The 25,727-nt window shown below is 41.2% G+C and overlaps 1 protein-coding gene across 2 annotated transcripts in view; it reads right to left on the bottom strand.

The window, feature by feature from the left end:
• Nucleotides 1-25,727, bottom strand: part of LRP8 (LDL receptor related protein 8) — a 174,225-nt gene that overhangs the window by 36,711 nt on the left and 111,787 nt on the right. For both annotated transcript variants that reach the window (XM_027698960.1, XM_027698961.1), the window contains exon 4: nt 1,483-1,611. In XM_027698960.1, the coding sequence (XP_027554761.1) occupies nt 1,483-1,611 (129 nt within the window). The remainder of the gene's footprint in view (nt 1-1,482; nt 1,612-25,727) is intronic.

Genomic DNA, 25,727 nt, shown 5'->3' with positions numbered 1-25,727 from the left:
GGGGAGGCAGCCACCAGTCTAAAAATTGTTCTAATTTCACTAACTCCTATTGGGAAAAAAATAATTTTTTCAATAACAGTTACAATTATCTTCTGAACTTGCCTCTAATTCAAGCCTCCCATTCAAAGAAAAAAAAATCATATGCTATAGAGAGAACACTTAAAGAGTTTCACACAAAAAACAAGTAAAAAGGAAACAGTAAAACAAGGACAAAGAAAAATGTTTTTACAATGAGTGCTAAACTGTGGAACAGAAAGTAAAAGAGTAAAAAATTAAAAGCTTTGGTAAGATTTTGTTTGATAAAGCTGACTGCAAAGAAATAAATTTATCCACAGCATTTTACTCAGAACACAAAATGTTCATGTAAAACATATTTGTTATACAACTTCAACAAAATGATATAATGTGGATTATGAACTGGTTAGGTATTAGAGCCCAAAATTCAGTTTTCAAAAGAAGAAACATGAATGTGTTTGCATGTAACCATTCAACCCTTTCTCCAGTAATCTGGAGAACACCAGAAATATTGATGGATGGATAAATACACAGAAAATTAGAGAGCATCTTAACAGCCTGGGACCCTTTGCATACAAGGAATTTAGTAAGAACAGAATTAAGAACAGTATTAAAGAGGTGATTTTACTTCTGCACAGACTGGTAAGACTGATATTCCCTAAATTCTGGAGGTCTGTATAAAAAGAAAGTTTGAAAATCAACTGGAATACCAAAGGAAGCCACAAAAATGAGTCAAGCATTCATTCAAAAGAAAATATTTGACAACAAGAAGCATAAAGAACTAAATATGTTTAGTCTATCAAAAAGACAGTTTGAGAAATGGCTTGATTACAGAGTGTAGGAGTTTTCACAGAGTGCAAGCACTGTTAAAGAGCTCTTTCATGCAGCAGAGAAAGGCCTAATAAAAGGCAATGGCCATTTAAGGACTGAATTTCAAACAGTTACGGTGCATAGTATGTCATTCTCTCTGTCCGGTGGAACCAACAAGCCATCAATAAAGGAATGTCCAGGCCTGTCTATTCTATCCCAGCAGAGGCCTCAGTCTGTAGGGCCACACTCTGCAGGGAGAAGGACACGGTGTTAAGCTGCTGGGCTACCCCGGAGGAAGGTTTGAACACTCGATTTAAGTCCTTTCCACATCTTCTGGGTATTAACCCTGATAATCATGTTCCAAACTGACTAAACATATTCTGCTACTGTAGTGAAAGAATATTTAACTCTCAATACGCAAAATACTGAATACTTTATTCTCCACAGAGCTCACTCATTCTCCAGCCAGCTCCAACCAGAGAATCCTTCTTTCGCTCTTTTTCTAAAATTCACTACTTAGCACTGCAAGTGTAGAGAGAAAAAAAACGTTGGCAGGAAAAGTCATCCATTTACATTCAATTTGTAACAGTCACTACAGAACTTTTATGGTCCTAAATGGAGAAGCTGCATATGGATTAAAGTATTCCTCTAACTCACCAGGAGAGCAGCCAGCCTCATCAATACCACTTTCACAATCCTTCTGCCCATCACATCTCCAGGACGACGGGATACACTTGTTGCTCAAGTCTCCACAGCTAATTTTTTCAGATGGACATACTTGCTTGGCTGGAAGGATTAAAAAAAAAAAAAAAAAGAAAAAACCACAAGTTAAACACAATTCTAAACATTGCTAACATTGTATGAACACACCAGCACTCTGCACACAGCAGCAGTACTGGATAAATGACTCTGAAAATATCACCTCAAATTAAGCCAGGAAAAAAGAATTGCCTAATTTTAGTATAAGGGTGTACTTATATGTCTGGTAGTGCAAATTTAATGACCTGGGCAGATTATGGTCAGTAAATATGAGGAAAAAGTGGAAAGCACAAGTATGAACCAACATATTAAACAAACTTAGCTGAAAGTGTATAAATTAAAGATGACTCTGATCTAAGACATGGAGACATGGGAAGACCTGGAGAAGCAAAAACCCCAGCACATGTAAGAACACAACTATGAAAAAAAAAATCTGCCAGATTTATCTGGAACCAAGTAAGATGTAAAGCTCATTCTCTTATAACTAGTTTGCATTGCTAAAATTCCTTTTTTTCCCCTTCATACTAGTGTAAAGAGCAACAGATCTACATTTATTGTGACAAGGCTGCTGAAATGAAAAATATTTCACAGTTTAAACAATTGTTTAGCATTCTGGAATCATCATCCAGATTGGTAGGATTTGCTTATTAAACAACAATTTTTCTCTTAAAAAATTACATGTTTTCAAATAATTCTCCCATTGGTATTAATTATGATAATGCTGCAGGTCTACTGAAAGGGGATGAACCTAAATTCTAAATTAAAACTTTCACATTACTGTGCTAAAGGTATTTATGCAAAGACAATCAGTTTCCCAAGTGCTGAGTGAGAGAGGATGAAAATTATACCTCTCCCTCTCCACCTGCACAAGAAGGCTGTGAAAGGGCATCTTACAGCCCCAAAGCATCCATCAGCCACTTGGAGAGCAGTGCCATTTAATCCCAGGATTTCTCTGTCTTAGCACCTTCAAGTGCTATAACAAGCTGTTTTGAGAAGCTGTGGGCAACCAGTACTTCAAGACAAATTAGGTCCTGCCACAGACAGACAGTTAATAACAGATGTAATGAAGTTTTACAACCCTGAGGCATGACAGCATTTCTGTTGAAATTTGCTCGGTGCATACCTAAATAACATTTATGAATGTTGCATGATTACAGGGGGGAGGAAAAAGAGGGATCCTTGCTTAGGCTTTCTGATTATTTTTCCAGCAGGTGAGGAATAAAAAACATCTCACCGGGATCAGTGTATCCGCCAGCTCAGATCACTGCCCTGCTACAGGCCAGGACCCACATCCCACATTTTCCCCTCAGCCCCAGTCCCTTTAAGCTGCAGGTTTATAGTGCACAGCTGCAGGGACACTTGGTGACACTGAGCTCTGTGTCCTTCCACAGAAGTCAGACAGCACCTCTGAAAACCAGGTCACCTGCCAGCTGTGCCAAATGGTGTAAAATGAGGTGTTTGCCCTCACCCTTGAGGAGGCCGGTGAGGCCTCACAGCAGCAGAGCTCTCCCCAGAGCTGTGTGCCAGGGTGAGCCATCCTTTAATAGGGCCAAGCAATTCACGGATAAGAAAGAAAAAATTCTGTGGCAGCTGATTGGCAACCAGCAGCCCCCTTAAACGTGAAAAAAATGGAGCTAAAATGGTCCACTTGGCCTGGGCATCCCACAGCCCCTCAGCACGATGAGATCACCCCAAAAATACCGCTTCTGCCAGCCTCACCTGGCCCTCACACACATGGCTATGAGCCTGCAGAATGCTGTGCTTAAAAACATAAATCTGCAGCCAAATCACTATAATTTTATTTTTTCTAAGCCTCCATACAGACACACAACAGACTGCACGCCAGCAGGATGAGGCCAGGGAGGGAAGGGCCAGAGGACTCACCCTGCTGCCCCGCTGAGGAGAAAGGGGGCAATTTCTGGGAATGGGACCAGGATATATATGGGCTGCCAGGTGCATGAGGCAGCACAGGAGGCTGGGGGGATGAAAGGCACACTGTGAGGAGGGGAACCCAACCCCATCAGCAGGGGCTGCCTCCTTTTTCTGAGGCAGCATCGGTGAAAAAAGGGCTTTTTGCCACAAATATCACACAGAGGGACACTGTGTCTAAAGTCTCCAAAAGGTTTGTCCCCTGACTGCATTCAGGAACAAGGTCTGTATTGGACTGGCATACCGGGAAAGCTGGGAGACCAAAAAAGTCACGGAGACATTTGTTAAATAGGTTATTGGTTCACATCTCAAAAAAATTGTTCTAGTTCTTCTTGCTCAGGCTGTGGTGATGGAAAGGAAAATTTGTTTCGATGCCAAGTAGGATCAGTTTTTCCATCCTCATAATAAATCTCCATTCAGAGCTAAGTGGGTCAAGACAGGTGAGAACACATTCTACACATCTGATTTTGAAGAAGGTGAAATATAATTATAAAATGGTATTATCACACAGTGGGATCATTAACCAGGAAAAAGGTTATTTATTGGTCACATAAATATGAGCATTACTTTTGCTTGGCTGCTTTGGGCAGATGCTTAATAACTTTGGGAAGCTGAAAGGTTTGGAAAGGTATAGGCAGAAGACTCCTTTTTTATGGAAAGCAGTCTCTGTGTTAATCATCTCCCTGACAGAGTAATTACAGACATTTAAGATATGTAAATCAAAGCCTGAACTTTCAGGGATGCAACAACAGAAGCTGCTGTTGGTCACAGTTCATCAAATCTCTGCGTTCCAGTGGTTTCTGTACCCAAGCAATTGTTGCATGGAAGTCAATGACTTGTAAGCACAGGCAGGTAACAGATAAAGCATCTTGCATAAAATTCAAAACATAATTTTGGTAAAAATACATCTATTTTTCAGCAAGTTGGGTTTTTTCCCTCCCCTCTCACCCGAGATGCTGCAGCAATGCAGGTGGAGTCAACGTTGCTGTCCACACTACCAAACAGGTTTTAGCAACTGCAATCCAGACTCAACATTCCTGTTTCTCTGCTCTGCTTACACAAACCCAGGCCTTTTGTGCTTACGTGACCAAAATGTTTACTTCCTACTTCCCTCTTCAGCCTCCCAGGAAGGAAAGGGTTAGTGCTACGTGTGATGGTGAGTGCTCTTCCCCTGGATATATTCTGGACCAATGTTATAGCAAGATCTGCCTTTTCAGAAAAGCACCATTAAACAACTTGGTTGAAATGTCAGACACATCAAGACCAATTTATCACAATGAACTGCAAATGCCAAGGATGGACAACAATGGTTTATTTATAAGGAGACAAGAGCAAAGAAGACAAGAAGGTTCCATTTACTCACTACCACCAATAGCACATTCTTCTTTTTCTTTATAGGAGGCTACAAAGTCTTTCAGAGAACCATAGAGCCTAACTGGCGCCCCACTGTTTGCTTCCTCTTGTGCCACTGCTGTGCTTTTCAGGCTCCGGACATCATGTATATTCAAGAAAGCCCAAGAAAACAAAATTGATTTACTTTCAGAAGACCATTTGTCAGGTTCTCACCAAACAGGTACTCTAAGAGCATACACAAAATGCAATTAAGCAGCTTCTACTGGTGGGAAACCCACAAGACTTTTCATCAGCAGACTGAAAAGAATGCTCTTTGTGGAAATACATCATCTTACAGGTCTGAACAGCTTCTCTATCTCTGATGAAATAACTCCCCATCCTCTCCAGACTGCCCCTTGTGTTTTTCCCAGGTTCTTCAGTAGAAAAATTGTAACCCAAAACTTTTTTCTACAACACAGAAAATGCCATAATAAAATGGTTTCATTAATTCCTGCTGTGCCAATAAACCATTCCTGCAAAATTTCCACCTTTACTACGGAACTTAAAATTCCTACCTCCCTCTTTCCTGCAGCAGTCAGCCTTTTTTCAAAGGAATGTTTTTTAACAAGGACCTCCTCTCCTCAAATATTGTCCTGTCATAGCTGGCAGTCCTATCTCAGACATGTACCAAGAACAAAATAAGTGTTCATACCTGTCCAAGTACAGGACTACACCCTCTATGCTTCCAGACAAAACAAGCAAAACTGTTAAAAGGGCGGGAGTTGACAGGCAGAGATTGCTTAGGGGAATTCAGAACACAGAGTTCCTAATTACTGAAGATTTTTGATTCAGAAAAACATCTCAGTCGCAAGTCTGAGTATATAGTTCTCCATATATGTATGTGTGTATGAATGTATACCCCAGTCTACACTCACTGCTGACTTACATCTCAGACTTTCCCATTGAAGTATTTAAGGTGCATAAGAAACACTTTAAAATCTATCCTGTGATGTGAATTGCTATCACAGCAGAAGGTGTGTCTGCACTGCTATTTTCCTTCCCGTGCCTCTCCTCCCACCTCAGGGTGGGTGCTGGGAACACTGGCTGCTACGCTGTTCACCCACCAGTTCACTCTGCAGCTCAGGACAGGTTGCTGTTGCTTTAGTTTACTGCCCTTTAGCCTTCAAGATACATCAGATCTAGCAACACACACAGGCAAAACACGTTATGGGGAATGCCAACCAAAGAATTGTTCCCACAAAGGTTTGGAGCTGCAGGGAGCTCTCCCTTCTGCCGTGTGAACCAACACACTAAAGCATCAGCCTGCTGGGATGGCAAGACTTAGGGGAACTTGCAGCTTCAACTAAAGCCAGTGCCACTGCATCCATTTGGTTTGCTCACCACATCTGTGTGACACACACACTTGACATCATAGAGAAAGTAAAGGCAACTTTACATTTCCAGCTGAAGCCAGCCCAGGCCAAAACAAATGTCATGATTAGAGGTTTAAGTGAATTAAGATTACAGCACTTGGACTTGGAATGAGATCAAACCCCCACAAACAGTGCCTTTGTTGACAAAGGCAGTGACCTTCTGCTGAGCACAGGATGGTCTGTGCTGGTCAGAACTGGGGCATGCTGGCAGCACTGATTCCCAGGACATGGGAGCTTGGATTGCTGCTACCTGACTCTACATTTTTGAGTGTGTAAGTACACACTTGCCATAACCCCTTGTGGGAGTATGCAAAGGCAGAGAAATCATGAAAATCTAGTCTTACTGCACAAAAAGATAATTAACCTATAGGCACCACCTTTAAACTTTCAGCAAAAATTACTATAAACAACTCAAAAGACAGACTAGAAAAGGCTACTAAGAATCTGTACTGTAAAAAGTCAAGGACTGTATTAACAGTTGATACACCTGATAACTAGTTATCTCCTATGGTGTGATCTGTTTGATGGTGACTTATGTCCAGAAGTTCCCAGGGGAACAGAAAAGGATTTACACAGATTTCACTCCATTGCACTGCATAGTACAGCCCTTATTAACTCTGTTCTTGTGTGCTTCTAAGAAAGGCTTCTTTACAACAGCATGGCTTGAGAGTCTTTGATGAGCCTCCAACTCCTCTACCTAGAAACTGGAGGGAGAAAATAAGCTTAGTGTACAAAGGGTTCAGCATGTCTAAAAGAGTAGCATGCACCCTGCTTTTGTGCAGATTATCACGTTGGTGATTATCACCTCTGACATCAGAGTGAAATCATCAGGAATTCAAAATCCCAGGATTAATTGTAATTACTGAAATATAGATTCTCTGACAGAGTAACAGTGAGGTAGCTTTCACAGGAAAAGCTGTGTTTCAAACACAGACACTACAAACAACCTGAATAAATAAAATGATTCTCAGGTATAACACCAATAGGTTTAACAGGTATTATAAACTCTATTTGAGTCCAGGGCAAGAGGAAAGACAAATGGCATCAGGTTTTATATTAATGAATAACTAAGCTTCATGTCTCATGACTTGAATCATCTACATGGGTCAGGAAGGGATTCTTTACCCAAGTTCAAAGCTATCCTGACACACTTACAGTTTGTTTGTAAACCTTTCCCAGAATACTGAATATTGGCACAGCCCAAGATAGCACGCTGGACAGAAAGGACTAGGACTCTTGGGCTTCCAGTGCCTCATTTTTCCTTAGATTTCTGACTGCTATGTCTTACTCATCCACTTCAAAAATCAAAACTACCATCAAACTTGGCTATGAAAAGCATTTCCTTCCCTCAGTCTGACTGGCAGGACTTCAGCTGATTTTGTCTTCCTGTAAACATAGCAAATGCTCACTTGCTGCAATCATCTGAGCACGTCTCACCTAATTCATCTCAGAGCTTTGCGAGATACAGTTTTGACGGCACTTCTGTTCTCTTCCTGATATGCCCAACAGGCCCTGCTGCTGAGAAATAAAGTCCTTAAACTCAAGTGACTTGGTTCATTTTGGGTAAATCCAAGTCTGTGTTAATGGTCCTTGGTAAACGGGAGGTCAAACTGGATGATTAAATGATCCTCCTTGGTCTCAAACTATAGGAAAATTGTGATACTTTCAGCAGCAATCAGGAAGTTTTTAAACTGCCTTTAACTCATCCTCATGGTCATAATTCTGAAGTTTCAGAGTTTAGAAACTAAGACCAGATGTTTAACAGCAGTCAGCTGAGCCTCATTAAATTTCAATTTAATAACTGTCTAGCACTTGTAAAACAACAGTATTTTACTGGTGTTTGTAGAATACACGGTGACATTCCCACACTGTCACGTCTGGTTGTGCACAGAGAGACCAGTTTCTAAGAGATCATGACAGGTTATTAAGCATGAGAAAGATGTACATGATACAGAAGGGTTTTATGCTCCCAAACAAACTACATTTCATATACCTGCCATTGCACACATGAGAATTCAAGAAAACATTGTAAAGGTTTGTTCCCTACATGCCCAAGCACCTTGAGACCAAAGTTTCCTTCCCAGAGGACACTTGTCATGTCCACACTGAGGGTTGGCAATTCCTCAACAAGGTCAGTCCTTGGACTGTCTTGGCTTTCTACTCCCCCCAGCCCACCTTTGTGTGATCAGTAGTACTCTGATATCTCTTGGATATCTCAGTTAAATGCCCCTAAGCATTGATTTGGTCAGCGATGAATGAATCCTTTAATAAACTTGAATGAGACATAACCCTGGGATTCCAATCTTTACTGGCATTTTATAGAGATTCTGGACAATGCTAACATACCCAACAACTATGACCAGCACCCTGCTTGTGGTGACCTGCTGCAGAGCTGAAGGGCAAGACTCCCCGAGACAAGGTAGAAAAGGCAAACAACAGAAACCCCTCTTCTTGATGGAAGAGGAAAATCTGTTATTTACCCTGGACTTAATATGGAGAAGTGTTCAAAACCCTAACATGGTTCCTCCTCATGAAATCATCAAACCTCTCTCTGCTCCACCTCTAAGCTAGGGCAGACCTTTGTCTTCAAGAGGAGTTGTGACACTAAGACATTATTCTGCTACTGAAAACCTGAGTCTCCACATTAGAGTTCTTCAGATCATTCTGTACTACTTAAAACTTTATTTTCTCTTCACCAATGAGCTTCTCTATCTCAGACCCTTAGCTTGGCACAGAGGAAAGGAGAGAAGATACTGGTAACAAACATAGGGAAAAACTTAGACATCAAAGTAAGAAATGAGAACAGCTGAAGATCCTGATCTTGGCTTAACTAAAGCAGCAATGTGCACTGCCGATCTCAAACAGTTTAATAATAAACTGACAGTTGACTTTGCCAGTTAGCAAATACACAGGCCTGCCAGCAAAACCCAGGACTCAAAATTTTCTTTAGAGATAGTTTTCTAATAGCAAAGCTATTAAATATTCCCTTTTGTAAGAGGCATTTTTCATTCTCAATCAAAAGCAAAGCTTTAAAAAAATTCCAGCAATGACATAGCTTTGTTTAAGAAGGTCAGATAAAATATTCCCCTTTTTTCTACCCTGAACACAACATCTTCTTTAAACTCTATTGTTTTTAGAGCTAGTTTGAAAGTGAGTGATGTGCAACATTGTCCTGTCAACCCCCCCATCCCACCACTGTCTACATCAGCAATTACCCTGTCAGTCTGTGTACACACTGTCAGCTGTAATGCAGTTCAGTCTCCCCTCCCTTCTGCATTAACAGTAATGGGGGAGGTCAGGGGGAAAAAATGAAAAAGGAAAACAAAACAAAACAAAAGGGTTTTGTCTTTCCTATAGCCCAGAAATCAAACAGAACTCAACCTTTGGCATGGTTGAGAGCAGAGCTCTGTTCCTCAACAGAGATCCTCCACCTCTGCTTGAATCTAGGGATGCCTACTGGGAAAAACTAACTCTGGCTACAGACAGCCTTTAAAAATCTACCCTGGTCCACAGTGTTCCCCCCAATCAGTGATGCGTGATGCTTTCAAAGCAATTCTGATTCAGGCAAGCCTTAGGAGAATAAAACACTGAAGGGTAACAGCTGACCCAGCACAGACTGGTACAGTTTAGCTGGGAATCAGCGAAGTTCAAACACAGACATGCTCTGGGAAGAAAGAAGAGTGTCAAGGAAGAAATGAGAGTCGGGAGGTTAAGGCGGCACAAGCTGGGCATGAATGGAAGTCAGCTAATTAACCCCAGGAAATGCAACTTATGAAAGGAAAACTTGTTCCCGGCCCCAGATCAGTGATTCCCGAGCCTTGTGGGCAAATAGATTTTTGAACAACTTTCCAACTTTCTCACGCAGCCCCACAGCTGACAAATTGAAGTGTTTAGCTCTGAATGAAGCCTCGGGGCCCACGCTGGCCTTGTGAGCCGAGGCGCACAGCTGAGAACAGCCCCAGCCCTCCTCCACACCCAAGTGTGAACTATTATAAGTCTTTTGTCATCTGTTCAGGTATCAGCCACATGCCTAAGCACAGCCTAAATCCATTACTGGGCATCCCATGGGCACACCAGAGCACACTCTCAAGCCTTGACTTACAAAGCCTATCCCTCACGGTCTGACTTAGAAGAGACTGTGGTAAGAGCTGATCTCTACAGAAACACAGGTAAATAACATTATTCTCCTGATCTGTACTGATGCAGTAATGCTTCCTTCTTTATTCCCAGGCTCTTGGTCTAAATATGTTGCAGCTTTAACAACATCAACTTTCTGCACTAAAGATTCAGTGATAAAATACTCCAGATTGCAGCACACAATAAATCAATCATTCCTCCCTGTGTGGATCTGTAACTCAGCAGTTTGAAAGCATCTTGGAACGATTTCTGCAGAGATACTTTTAGATAAGAGACAAATTTACTTTTTATTGAATCAAACGTTATTTGAGTGGTTTTGATTTATAGATAAAAATGATGGATTTTTCTAGAGTCTCTTCAAATCTGTGGCACTGTGACCCTGAACTGTTAAAAATTAGTTTCTAAAAATAATTCATTCTTTTCACTAGCAGTATTTCACTTAGTACAAGCCTAACAGAAATAATCACCTTGGTCGCTTGTCAAATTCTTACACAAGCAGCTGAGCACAGCACCAGGACAGATTTATCTATTTTTCTTCCCATATATTAATTTCTAGAATTCCCCAAAATAGGCATACCAGAGTGCTCCATTTCTATTACAGCAAATCCAGAAACAAATTCCAGATGGCAGCTTATTTCATACATATTCTGGCATATTTATGCTCTTGACTTCTCTACTTCTTTGGAAGTAAATTAATGCTCAACTCAAAACTAGGTTTTTAAGCACAGTTTAAAAAAAATTCACCTGAATATATCACACCATTAACAAAAATCAGTTACCAGATATCTAAGTCTGAACTTGAAGACTGGAAAGAACACAGTATTTTGAAAGTACTGAAAGTAATTACAAAAATCACTTCAGTTAGAGAAATGCTTCTGCAAAGGTGGCTCTGCTTTACAGGGCCAGTACAGAAACTGGATTTGAGAGTACCAGACCGGTCAAAGCAAACATCCAGAACGACACTGGGATGGATCCTCTGCAATGATCCTCACAGTGCCCACACACTGTGCTCATTTAGCAACTACATAAGCCAAGGAATATGTGGGGGCAACTTCCAACTCCAGTTCTCAGCAAGGCAACAAGAGAGTACTTAGCCTGTAAATTGAGATGTAAAATTTATTATATCTATATATAAATATAAACTAGCAGATAATAGATATGTAAACTGTACTATACAAATGTTCTTGTGACAGTTCCTGTCTCTCACTCTTATCACTTAGGCAATAACTAGGAAACTGTCAGATATTCCAGTACTATCCTGAAGATAAGCATAGTTTGCTATCTGATGAACTTCTAATGAACATACTGCTAATTGCATAACCTTCCTTCAGTACAGGAACTTTTCTGTTCATCAAGGGCACAGATTAAACAGCTTCTTTGCTTTGGAGCATCCTTGTAATTAATAATATATTCTTCCCACTTCTAAATATAACCTATAATGAGATGCTTTTAAGAATCCAAGCTGCACCTTTCACCAAGTGCTTTTGATCAGCAGCAAACGAGGCAGAGCTTGCTCAGACAACAGAGCCTGGTTTAACTGTGGCTGTCGCTTCCCAGCAGCCCGATCCTGAAAGGCTGCAAACCCACTTCAAACAGGTCACAGCAAAACATGCCAACAGCAGCAAACACCTTCCTCCAGCTCAAACACAGCGTCTCGCTAGCTCTGGGCATGTTCTGTGCACATCAGAGTGAAAAGAAGTATATGTATAAGATATAGATAATATATATAAGATAGTGTACATAGAGATATATTAGATAACTTCTGCTCAGTGAAGCATAATTAACCTCATGAAAACTCTGCCATCAATCACCCATCAGGTGGTGAGCTACTACACTGTGCAAAATTATGTTTTCCATCCATGTGACATGTCACCTTTCAGAGATTTTCCTGATTTCCATTTGTGAGGAAAGACAGATCTCCAAGGATCACAGAACAGAAAAAAAAGGTTTTGTGATACCTATGACTGTCTTTTGGGACATTTTGAAGAACTACTTTACACTGAGGGTGGCTGAGCACGGGAACAGGCTGCCCAGGGAGGTCACAGGGTCTCCCTCCTCTGGAGAAATTCCAAAGCCACCTCAACGTGTTCTGTGTCACCTGCCTTGGCAGGTTGGACTGGCTGATCTCCAGAGGTCCCATCCAACCCTAACAATTCTGTGATTCTGTCATCTTCAAATACTGATCCATGTTTGGGGAGGATGAAGGAGAGTGGCACTCCCTGACCCATGGAGTCTCTTTAACCAGAAAATGCTATTTTTGCACTGAAAATTCCTTCCCAGTGATCCGGATGCCCAACAAATTCCCAGGAGGAATACCTCCCAGTGTCAGAGCTTACTGTGACTTGCAGCAGCTGAGCAAATGACTTTACCTATAAACTGTGTGGCTTCACTCATGTCTCTCTGCACCAGCTGAGAGAACTGCCCATGTTTAAAAGCCACAGGACCATTAAAGGAACTGTTGCACAGCAAAAGACTGTGCATTTAAACAACAGCATATCTTTAAGATAGGTATCTATTTTGATTTAAAGACTTTAGTTGGCAAAGATTTCTAGACAAGAAGTTCACCTGTTTATTTGCCAGTACTGTTAAGAGCTGTATCTTATCTCTAGTTCTCTTATCTAGTTTTGGCTTCTGTTCACTGGATTACACTGACTCAGCTAAAGAAACAACTGTGTGATAAAAACTATTCTCCAAGGAGACAGGTGTAAATTGATAAAGGCAACTCTCAACCCTCTCTTCAATAAATCAAATATCCTTCTAATAAAGTGTATTTTTCAATTCTATAACCATGTGAGCCTTGTAAGATTGTTCACAACCCCTTGTCTGTGTTGATTGTTCACAACCTTTCCCTTTACAGCAGCTGCCCATGTCTTTTACCACCTCTCAGCCACCTGTTCTTCAACTTGTTTAACATGGCCTCTAATTACGTTGTCAACTACATTTTTGTAACCTTTATGTTTAAGTCAAACCCCATATCACAAAATACACATAGTAACTTATTAACGCACACAGTATCTTATTAACGAGGTCATGATTCAATCAAGAAACACTGAAAAGTGAGACAACTCTTGTTTTCCCTAACATGCAGATTTATTTATTTTTTCATCTTGATGCATTATGTTCTATTATCAGCCTGTCTGATTTTGTCCATAACTAACAGCAGCACAACTGGCACACACAGCTCTCAGAGCTGAATTGTGTGTTGTTGTAGCAGTCAGGAACTTCAGGCTTAGACTGAGATCTTCCACAGCAGGTTCTGTACTGTGCTCCATTTAACCTTTCAAACCACCATGAAAATGAAGACTTTCTTTCCAACCCAGCATCACTAAAGAGGTAGAGTAGATCACTGAGATAAAGTCCTGTCACCTGCATAGTAGGTAAGATTGCACTTGGTCTAGATAAAGTGATTTTTTATGACATTCAAGTTGAAAGTACACCTCATTTCCTATGCAGGTCAGCTATAATTTCCTATGCAGCCACCAAAGACTTGAGGGAGTCTGATGTCAGAACTTTAAATAACTGCACTCGCAGTGTAACCTTTCCAAAACCTTCTCTGACAACAACACAGAGTTGTCTTTATGTGGGTTTTTTCCACCTGCCAATTGCAGGAGCGAAGGCAAGAGGAGCTCAAGGGGAAAGGCTCTGGCAGACTGTAAGAGCTTTGCCTTAGGACTCAAAGCACCTACCCAGCCCTGCTTCACACCGAAGACAAGAGTAGCAAGAAGCCACCATCCCTGTCTGGTGACATGAGGGATATGGGATGAATGGCAAGCACAGGCACACCTTCCACTAATCATCCTGTGCCTCACAGAAAGGTCAGCTCTGCCTCTGTGAGTCAGCTCCTCTGCTCCGTGGGCATCTGTGCCATCTGCCCCAAAGAAAACAGATGCCAGGCTGCTAATCTGCTTTGAGGAGAGGGAAGGGATAGCCTGGCAGAGATTTTGATCCGTGTCACAATTACAGTCCAGTCCTGGAGCAACACACATTTTTCATGATCCCAAGCTGGAGTTAATACAAAAGCTGAGCTGAGCCAATATAACCTTCAGAATGTGAAGGAAATAATCTCTTACACACCCCCTAAAAAGCAATTGGAAATATGACAAATGTCTGGATACCTTTAGAGTGCTTCATTCTGTTGGGTTAAAAACCACAAACCAAATAAAAACCACAAACCAAAACAAGAGTAGTCATGTGAAATCATCAAAATAAAATACTCTTTTCCTAATGTTTGAAATAACCCCAACATCCTGATTGACTGTGTCTGGAGAAGTGTGCTTACAACAACATTCAAATGTATTACTTCAGATTACATCAGACTTTTCAATAAAGGTAACACTGTGAGGCCACAGAAAAGACTAAGACCAGCCTACAAGTTACCCCAGCATCCACATTCCAGCACCTTTATGAAACAGTGCCCTGTCTCAACAATCCAGGTTATACAGAAAATCAGATGGAAATCTGTGAGCCAGTTCAGGAAGAGCACATGACATGGTCTTGCTGACTTTCGGTCATCAGAACAACACGACTTGGTCAGTCCAGACTCTCTGCTGTCTACGTCCAGTTCATAATATGGTTTCTGCTGACAACACCTACACAGTTCATGATATGCTGGAGCTCCAGGTGTAGTAATTGTCTTTCAAAAGGCAGATTTGTGCATCCATGTGTTGTGTGTGCTGACATGTGTCACCCAAGGCTGCCATCGCTGTGCGCCGAATCATCACACTCGAGGCCTGCATGCTGCTGTTCCTCCTTCCCCTTTCAAACCTCCCCATTCTCAGCCAGTTTGGATCTCTGAAGATCTCTAAAGTTTGGGAAAGTGGTTAAGTAATTACAGCACAGAGGAAGTAAGTCAGCACATACGTGGGTTTGAACTACGAAAATTTTTCATTTGGCTCAGGAGAGAAAATGTGTATTGAAAGCCAGAAACATCAGTTCTCAAAATATTTGATGAGCAGACAGGGACACACTCCTTCTGGAACATACGTTACACAACAGCTTCCAGTGGCAGCTGCTTTACACTCTTTGGAAAAAAAGACACCACTTCTTCCAAACCAGGACCATAGGAGATGAATGAAAAGAATCCAAGTGAAGGAGAATCTGATGCAGAATTGTTATTAGGTTATGAAAAGGTAAGAACTCATCCTACAGTTGTGAAGTTCTTCCTGATTTGAACACATTTTTCTCAGTAATCTGAATCCCAGACATATTTTTCTTTTAATTCTTTTACACAATTTTAGAGATCTCTTCTTCATTTATTATGTATAACAGGGATAACATTTTTATTTAGTTTGAATTGGCCTTTTCTAAACACCATTATACAGCTTCAAGCTACTTCCCTTTGAAATGTTTTCACAGTGGTCATCTCTGGTATTTAGAACTCACCATGACTAACTCCTCATAGCTTCTTAAATATATGCAAAAAGAAAAGGACTTTGATTTATGTTACTAAATGCAGTCAAATCACAGACTGTCTCCTGAAGCCAACCTTTAAAAACATTAATAAATATTTTATACCATATGCTGAGAATATCATGGGCTCCCATCTCACGAGGAAAACAGGAACACATGGAAACTCCTAGCTAGCTCACTAGTCTGTGGAAAGAATCTGTAATGCAGAACTCAGACAGGAGGGTGGATAGAAGTTGTTATGCACAAGCACAATGCAATGGCTGCTATTAAATAAACAGAAAATCTTGCACATTAGGACTCAAACTGTGCTCAGAATTCAGACCACCAGCAATCTGAGGCCACCAGCAGTTTAGCTCTGTTACTTCTTCTGTTTTTCATTCCAAGTAGTGCTTCAAAGGATAATTCTGCATTTCAAATAAAACAAGGTATAATGTTTACACCAGCACAGTATCACAATAAAAGGAAGGAAAAAGAACAGTGAAAATTCACCTTTTTTTTCCATAATCCTGACATACAATTCTGCTTCAATATTTCTCTTTAAACCTTCTCAACCAAGACTACCAGCTCATGAAAAGTAACAAGGAATAGCTCAAAACACACTAAATGGAGCATGACTGGTACTGAGACAACATCAAACTGCTATTCTGCAGTGATGAGCTGACTTCTGGAGAACCCAAAAATCCTGCTCCCAGTTCAACAGCAGCTGGAAGTAGCAATAGTGACCTTTAACTTTCAGGACAATAAATCCAGATACAGCATGCAGTAGAACAGCAAGAGGCAAAATCTGAGAGCACATATGGGAGAGATGATCTGTGCCTGAAGGCTACACAGATTCAAAACTCCCACTTTATTTTTTTTTTAAAACTTTCACACGGATGGTTTTGAAGAAGTTGCTTAAGCTCAGTTTTTGTCAGAGCCTGTGCACCTCACTGCCCTCACTAAACTACTGATGCATGTACACGTTATTAGAGCACAGGCATGGCCAGATGCCCCCCTTCCCACTAGCACTACAGAAGGAATGTCTGCAAAAGGAATTGCTTCCTAGAAGCCACTAATTTAGAGCATTCAGCTTTGGAGAAACTGCCTGCAATGAAGCATCCAAAAAAGGTGCATTTATTGGCAGTCTTTTTCAGCAGTGTCAGCCTGGAGCCTATGCATATTTCCTTGTGCACTTGTGAATGTCTAGGCTTTACTCTCTATCTACAGTTCTTAGAAAACAGCAACTTAAGAAAATATCTTACTAAAGAGGTGTGCATAAAGAATTTAAATAAAGGACTGCGATAGAGCAACATTTAACTTAAAATGTCCCCATGTGATCATCTTTTATGCAGTTAATAAAAAAAAAAAGGTAAGAAATTAGTCCAAGAAGAGTATCACAGTTTAGAGCTTTTAACCCAGTGGTAAAATCCAATCACAATTTATAGCCCTATTATTACCTGGTGTCTATCAAAGATGAACATACTCAACAGACATACTCCAATCCCCTATTTATAACATAGTGGCATCTCTTTGAGCAGTTTTGACAAAATTACACCACTTTTTTTGCAGATGGTGACACTTTTAACCACTTCACTCACCTACTGTCCCACCATGAGGCAGCAGCAGAGCCAAAACAAACCCAGGGTTCTTGAGTGCCAGACCTGCACCTCAACAACTTCCCAGCGTGATGTCGTGCAAGTCCCCTGAGAAACAAACACCGATATCTTCATTTCCTACCACTACCTCAGCATGGAAAGCAAAAGCAGCTGTGCTCCACTCTGGCACCAGATTCCTGTTTCTCCCACCTCTTCCATTCACCCTCCAGCCTGACCTGCTACTCACCAGCTCAGCTGCTGCTCACCCTGCCCTTTGCACAGAGCATCCTCCCACACTTCTTGCTCATGCTCTTCATCTTCCTCAAACTTACCCTCACAGGCTATTTTTGCCAAATCTATAATAACTATGTGAATACAATTATCTATCACCTTTCTTTGTATATGAAGGGTAACACTCAAGCCATGCCAGGCATCAGATGAGGGACCCCTCTGATGTTCTTACCTCTGTTCCCTCCTGCTGCTGTTACTCAGTTTCACTGGTCTTCCTGGTTTTCTCAGTCTGTTCTGCTGCAGAATCCCTCTGCAAGGCCCTGTAACCCCAGCAGGGCCATAAGCTCTGTGCCAGAAGGCACTTGCACAGGTCTGGGCAGAACCCCACTGGCTTCAGCAATGCTCTGCTGCAAACACAATTACTGAATTACAAAGGAAACTGTGAATGCTCTTACAGGACCCTTGTTGGAGTCACTTTTCTCAAACACCTCACACACCTCTTGATGCTGAAATTACAAACCATAATTAAACTTGGTGGTTAAGTGCTTGGTGGTTATTGGATAGAAGCACAGTTTAGAAGGGGTTGAGTAGTTAAGTGCAAAAAGGATTTAAAAATGTGATTTTAAGGGTGATGATGTTTCTTTAAGCCCTTAAATGCAGTTTAGTTCCCTGTCTGGCTTGAATATAGTGAATTAAGAACTGTTTCTCCAAGTTTCACATCAGATAACATAGGTAATTATAGAAAGAGAATAGAACTTTAATTATGAGAAAAACCATAGATTGTTCTATTGTGATCTTCCGCAGCGTTGCTGTTTCTTATAAACGAACACATTGTGCAAGCTGGAAAGAGACCAATGATAAAAATAATCAAAAGCCCTACTAGAAACTTAGACATGTTTTCCCTTTGTAAAAAACAACACATTGTATCTGACTGGTTGAGAGATTTGAATTACCTCTTCCAAAGCCCATCTCAATTTTTCTTCAGTCATTAATTTAATTAAATCTACTACTATGTGGTGTGTTTTTTCATTTTACATAGACTATATAAAAGCTTGGTGCACTCTGGGAAATCTGGGAGATTAGAAAATTTTACCAACAGCTTTTTATCTTGATTTCCTCCCAGTCATTTTCATCTGAAGCAACCTGTTTGATTAAGATGTTGTTTCCAAGCATGCCAGCAATCAGGTATTTTTAAAAGTAAAACATCAGTAGATGCACCTGATAAGCCGAGCTGAATAAGCTGAAGAGCTGGAATATCATGAGAACGTGGTCAGAGAGATTAGAGTCATAGGGAAGAGTCCAGAATTGGAATTCCCTACCATGTCAGGCACTAATTGGACAGTCAGCACCTTTTCCCCCGTGTTTTGGCAGCTCTGCAGTTGATGCCCGGGACAGACACACATGTACCAATAAATAAACACTTCAGGGAAGATCAGGTCCAGCGGCAGCTCCACTTCTGCAGCGCTCGAGTACAAATGAGACCGGGGGCTCAGGTCACTCCTTCCCTTTCTTTCCCTGGATAATCAAGCAGCGATGCTGTACCCTGGGCACTGGGAAGGGGGAATGCTCACAGACCATACGCTGGGCTCCATCAGGAGCCGTCTGGTTGCACACAGCCATGAACACACAGCCTCTTCACAAGCCTCTCAACTGCGTGGAGAGCCCAGCACACCCCAGGGGGGTCTCCGAGTCTCTGTATCCACAGCTGCTCTTTCACTTTCCTCCCTCCCAGGCTCACTTTCTTTCTCTTGTTCACAGAGATTATTCCGATTCTAATCAAAACAGGGAGGAAAAAGCCCCACAGAACGCTAGGGGGACAAAATTATACAAAGGATAAAGGAGTGGAGCAGCATTGAGGCCAGACTCGTTTGTAAAAGAGATTATGGTCGCAAAAGTGCTCCTTGTCAAGAGGGAAAATAAAAGCACAAAAGGTCCCCAGATGAGCAAACATAATGAAACCTGCCAAGATGAATGATAAAATCATAGAAAGAAAAATTATACAGGTCTCCAGGAAACTGCCAGAATTCATTGTAAAACATTTTTTCCTGCTTCCTGAAATCTGCATCTTTTTTGAATTAAAATGAGAAGCTTGCCCAGTACAGTGCAACATTGGTATTTGACCTCGTATCTACCAGGACGGTATCTCTTCCCTGTTCTGTCAAAGGACTGAATACATCAAACAGCACCCAGGACTTCCTATAAATTCATACCATAAAGGAAAAATTGAGTGCAGTGTCCCAGCCCATGTCAGGCCATCTCCAGCAGCTGCAAGGAAGCCATTGCACCCTTGCTGGCAACATCTGCATGGCCAGAGGGGCCACTGCTGCATCAAGATCCCAGCTCACCCCAAAGGAAGATGCTGCTTTTTCCATGCTCAAGTGACAACTCTTCTGAGGTGTTCAAGGTACCAATAAATGAATTGCTGCTCAAAGGGACCAACGGGACATGAAGAACCCAGGGCAAAAAAAGCATTCAGCAGACAAGCATAGACTTAATATTTCGTATGTCCTCGCTCTTTTATGTGCAAAAGAAAGTAAGTCTGAAAAGGCTCTGCTGCTATTAAATAATTGTGTTTCTTATCTCAGAGTGAACATTTCATCTTTTATATACATACAAAGAAACCTCCACCTGTTTTCTTTTACAGAGGATGGAACAGGCAGCTTAGATGGTTATTTTAATTGAATGTGTTCGGGCTGTTGCACAAGAATACTGGCGTGTAGACCTGTGGCTGATAAGAAAAGAATTTCCCTTACCACCTACACCTTGACTTCATTACAAATATCCCTGCTGGTTCTCACAACTCATCTCCAAGTTTGACACTTGCAACATGTCTAGAGGCAGGTATTCGAGCAGAAACAGAAGTTCTAGCAAAATTCAGTATGTTAATTGCTATTTCTCATTCCCATTCCACATGGGGCTGATATCCCTGCTGAAATACTTGAATGACTTGTGTGTGTGTGTGTGTTTGTGCATTTCTCAACACACGTGTATCATTTTACCCACATAAATGCACAGGCAATGGCTAGAAATGAAAGTGTTGATTGTCAAACATGCTAGACATGTTAATCCCTGTACAGAAAAAAAAAAGGGAAAGAAGCGTGGTTATGTTTGCACTAAAATGACTGGTGTTTGCAACCTCTATGCCAAAACAGAGAATTCAGTGTTCTTACAATAACTTGAGTGTCATACAACTCAGAGAGCTCAAATGACATGGTAGGATGACTACCTAGCAGCCTAAGCCAGAAAAACATGCAATAACTGGCATGAGTGCATTCCCACGGGAACGTGTAAAACGTGAGGGCTCACAAAGCTACTGAGTCTTCCATGTTTTAATGCCAAGGATTCTTCAGATGTTTAGTATGTTAAAATATAAGACAAAAAGGGTGAGCTGAAACGTGTCACTTCAAATATAGCCACTGAATACAGTGTCCCTAGAAAGGAGGCTGGAGCTACTGCTAAAGCAAAGCCCTGATTAAGGCTCCCATTGCATCCCACAGAGGCCCAGGGGAAGATCCACACTCCCCTCCCACGTGCACAGAGCAGGCAGTGACCCTCACCCCAGAGCACGATCTCACTGAAAGCATTTCAGAGCATTAAAAATCTCCCGTGCAAAGTTTAAATTACATAAATTATCTACCAAAGCATGCAGAGACTGCATATTAAACCAGTCTTAATCATGATCCTAATCCTCAAGGAAGCAGGATGGAGTATCATGAGACCCTTATTAAAACTGTAAAAGATTTCAGTGCGAGTTTGTCCTGAATGAAAACACAATCCTACAACTGTAGGAATGGAGAAAGAGAGGAAAAATACCCATCAAGGAAAAGGTGGTAGAACAAGGAATCACAGCTTCAACATACAATTCATTATGATACTGAAATGGAGAAGCTATTTTAATGGCAACAACGTTAAAATGAAGTCATTTGATATTCACTTATTTTCCTCACACTGTAATTTACCCATTTAAGAAAGAAAAGGTTTGCTGACTGTGCTCTTGCACTGCAATACTGCTTCATTCAATTAAAACATTTCAACTTTCAAATTATGTTTTGCCTTTGATTCCCAGAAATTATTTTCCTTTCACATCAGCCATAATAATTAAACCAACAAACAAACAAAAATAGAAATATAAAAATCAGGGAATCTGAATTTCAGAAAGCAAGTGGTAAGAGAATGGAAAAAACAAAACACTAAGCAATGAAAAGCTACCTGAGATTTCTGAAAACCTTTTAAGTTTTTAGTAGTTCAATATTTATAGCCTGTTAAATAATTACACATACAAGAGCTTCACACACTCAACTTTCATTTTCCTGCTATTCTCTCCTATTGAAATAACTTCAAGATTAATTACAGCCATAAAAAGGCAGCATCAAAGTCTTTTATGACCATTGCTGGTTATGAACTGCATGAACACATTAGACCAATAGGAAAAATGTTTAAATGCTGGTGTTTAAATCTTTGTAGCAGTGAAACAGCAAAAGCTCAGAGCTGATCTGAGCTATGGGAACACTGCAAATGTCAGAGCTGGCAACGCTACATGAAAAAGTGACTCGCTCACAAGGTAACACTGCTTAAGAACAGAACAATACAAACATCACAAAAGACCCAGTAGGTATTTTCTGTTGGTTTTCCTATGGAACTCGGTCAGCCCTCTGCAAAGGTCACTTCTGACATGAGCTCTAAACACCTTCCCTTAAAAGAAAAACACATTTTGTTTTGAATAGGTATTACTGAAAACTCTTCAGCACTGGTAGAATTGGAGCACAATCACTGCAAATCCTAAATTCATTTACATCTCTAGGTAAGTAAAATGCTGAGATCACCAAAGCCACGTAATCATCAAAAAGGAGATGTAATTCTCTGCCCATGAGCCACAGACAAAGTTATCCCACTACGAGGGATAAACTGGCAGGCTTTGAGTTCGCCGCATTTCCTTTGATGTAAAAAGAGTAATTTCACGCTTCAAGAAAAGGAACAGGATGCAAGAAAAAAATGGATTTGATTCCTTACCATGTCAAAGACTTCTTGTGCTATTCCCTATAGTTTTGTGTCCTTTGGGATATTGAAGCTGACTTGAGGTTGCTCAATCAGGACACACCTGGTGGGATTCGAGGCAGTTACAGTGGATAAGGAACCAGAGGCGCTTGGGAAGCAAGTGAACACGGGCTGGGATGATTCAATGAGGAGTGAAGGTACATTTGTGAGAATCTGAAGAGTTTTAACACACTTAGGATAAAAAGGACTTTTAAAAATCTGCGCCATTTAAAAATAAGCCACCATCCCTAGGGAACTACTAGTCTGCTAACAGGCCTCAACAAGTCTTGTCCACCTCTAGTGTACTGTTAAACACTTCCATGGAAAAAGAGCTTTCAAGAGTCTGGAACCTTCTGCAAAGTAGGCCTGGAAGCTAAGGAGCATACTAGAGACAGAGGAATAAATTAATTTTTAAGTTATATTTTGGATGTGATAAAGCTTTGACAGAGGTGAGTGAACAATGCAAACACTGTATCCTGATGGTAGAATTGTGTCATTGCCAATTATCTGACAAAACAATCTGAAATGAGAGACTACATACAAGGAGAGGTTGAGGGAACAGCATTTGTTAGGACATCATAAGAGAAGGCTAAAAGAAGATATTATTGCTGCCTTTTACTCCAAAATGGGAGAGACCAGACAAGATGGAGCCAGACTGTTCTCGGATATCCACTGTGACAGGATGGGAGGTGACAGACACGTTCTGCAACAAAAGAAAGCCTGTTGAGATAAAAGAATTTTTTTTTTCATTAATAAGGGTGGTCAAACATGAGGACAGGGGTCTACTTTGAGGAGGGAATTGGACTACATGACTCCCAGGGGTCCCTTCTGTCTTAAATTATTCCATGACTTCATGGAGAGAGGATCATGGCTGTTTTCCTTTTATTCTGTCTCAATAAATTTGATCACATTGACAACTCAAAGCTTTCATCATTAGCCCTACAAACCAGCCTGGGCACCTGGAAAATGAGACTGCCACTTTTGTGCCTTGTCACTGGGAGGGCCCTGTGGCTCTAGAAGTGTTTCCACACCCTGTACCTTGTCCTGTATTTGTTTTACAGATGGGGCCCTCAGCTGCTGTAGTTCAGCAGTGCTCCCAACAGCCCGGTGAGGACAGGGACAGAGGGACAGTGACAGGATCACTGAAGCTGCTGTATTTTATGTTGGCATTAGCCACTTCAGTGTAGTGAGAGTGTTGTTAAAATGCACACCTGTACATCTGGCATTAACATCACTATGTTCAATTCCCAGAATGATCTCTAACAAATTAATCCAACAGAATAGTCCTTCATTTACATGTTTCACTGCATTTGCAACCCCCCACCATCTTATCACATCTATACAAACAGATCTGCTCTTAACCTTAAGGGGAAAAAAAGGAAAAAAATGCGCTCTCTGTGACTGCCTCAGGTCCTAAAACCTGATATCTGGCTGTGCCTGGCTGATTTGGCCTAGTTTTTTTTCTTTTGCTACTTGAATTCAATGGCCCAGTGTACATGATGCCCTGAAAGAGACAGTCCACACTTCCTCAGGAAAAATTCTGCAAGGGCAAGGAAAAGTTTATTAAGCCTCTTTCCACAAAAGCACAGTAATGTCACCAAGCTCACTCAGTCATGCAGGAGATCTGTATCAAAGGAGGATAAGAGAGATGTAATAGTAACACCCTTTGGGGTGGAGGGAGAGCTGGGAGAGGACTGTGCATTTGGGGGCGGACAGAACCATCAAACTACCCACAACTACAGGATTTTGCATTTGGGCAACTTAATAGAACATGAGGGCAGAACTGACCACCACTGTGAGAGATCAGCATACACAGCAGCAGCACACAGAGTGCCTGGGACCATGGAAAATACCCATTAAAAATATAACTGGCAGGTTTGGATACATCTCCCTGAACAGCTTGTGACATGTACTTCAAAATAAGAAAGGACTGCATGAATTGGTACTGTATTTCAAACCAACATTCAGGGTTTGATTTTGTATTTCATTTCCATTTTAAGATCTATTTCCAGGACTGCTGCTTATTAAACCTGCCCTATTAAATCATTCCCCTATTAAATGCAATATGAATTAAGGTTTCCCCTTCTCTTTCTCTTCCTCGTAACACCCTACAGTACCTTTCTGTATAATAATTTCTGTTCTTAACTAGGAGAATGTCACATATCTGAAAAAGAAATAAGTGGTGAGTTTATGGTTGCCTGCATTCCTCCATCTCATTATATATACAATGTCCTAAGGCAAGAGTTTGCCAGCTTAGATTTTCACTTGCTCTATCCCTTTAATTTGTGTTCCCGTCAGTGCTGTTACTGTTTGCTAGCATTTGTTTTTATTTTTCTCTAGAGATTTTTTTTTTGGCTTAAGTCATTGATTAAATAATCAAAATACTTCAGAGGGAAATTTAAAATTTCCTTCTTGTATAAAGAGCAGAATGATTCAGTACCTGCACTGGAACAGCATTAAGTGGGTAATATTCCTTGTGCTGGAGGTCTCTGTTAGCTCAGCCAGAAGAATGACTTCCCTTCCCCCTTTCTCAGCTTCAAGAAACTGGATAAGGAAAAGGTGAGGAATCTTTCCATATGCATAAGCAAAGCCTGTGCAAATCAACAGTGGCTGTGCCACAGCTCCAGGGTGATCACAGAGCCACACTGGGCTGCTTTTAGTGGGAGGTCCAGGGCTCTGGAGCAACAGAAGAGTACATGTAGGGTACCAAAACCCTCCTGCAGTTGCTAGAGGCACGCTGCTGTTGAACCTTGCAGCAAACAATTATAAGATCCTCATCGTTCAAGCCTCCTCTGAGGTCAAAAATATTTTCCTTATCTCAAAACAGCTGCTGGTGAGGTGTGTGGGAGTCGAAGGCATCAGGTTGACAGCAGCACTAAATCTCCTCCCACTACTTCCAGATACTTTGCTCCCCTGTTCAATGGTTTCTGGGGAGCTCTGTGCATACCAACAGGCTGGCACGATGGACACGAAATCCATTTCCACTTTAGAGCAATGGCAGCTCTGCACCACTCCAGGCTCTCCCTGACACACACAGGGAGAAGCAGCAAGGGCTGATGTCAGA

This window comes from Neopelma chrysocephalum, unplaced genomic scaffold (assembly GCF_003984885.1).
Source record: "Neopelma chrysocephalum unplaced genomic scaffold, ASM398488v2 Primary Assembly neopelma1_135, whole genome shotgun sequence".
NCBI classification, from domain to species: Eukaryota; Metazoa; Chordata; class Aves; order Passeriformes; family Pipridae; genus Neopelma; species Neopelma chrysocephalum.
This window is presented reverse-complemented; position numbering and strand designations above follow the sequence as displayed.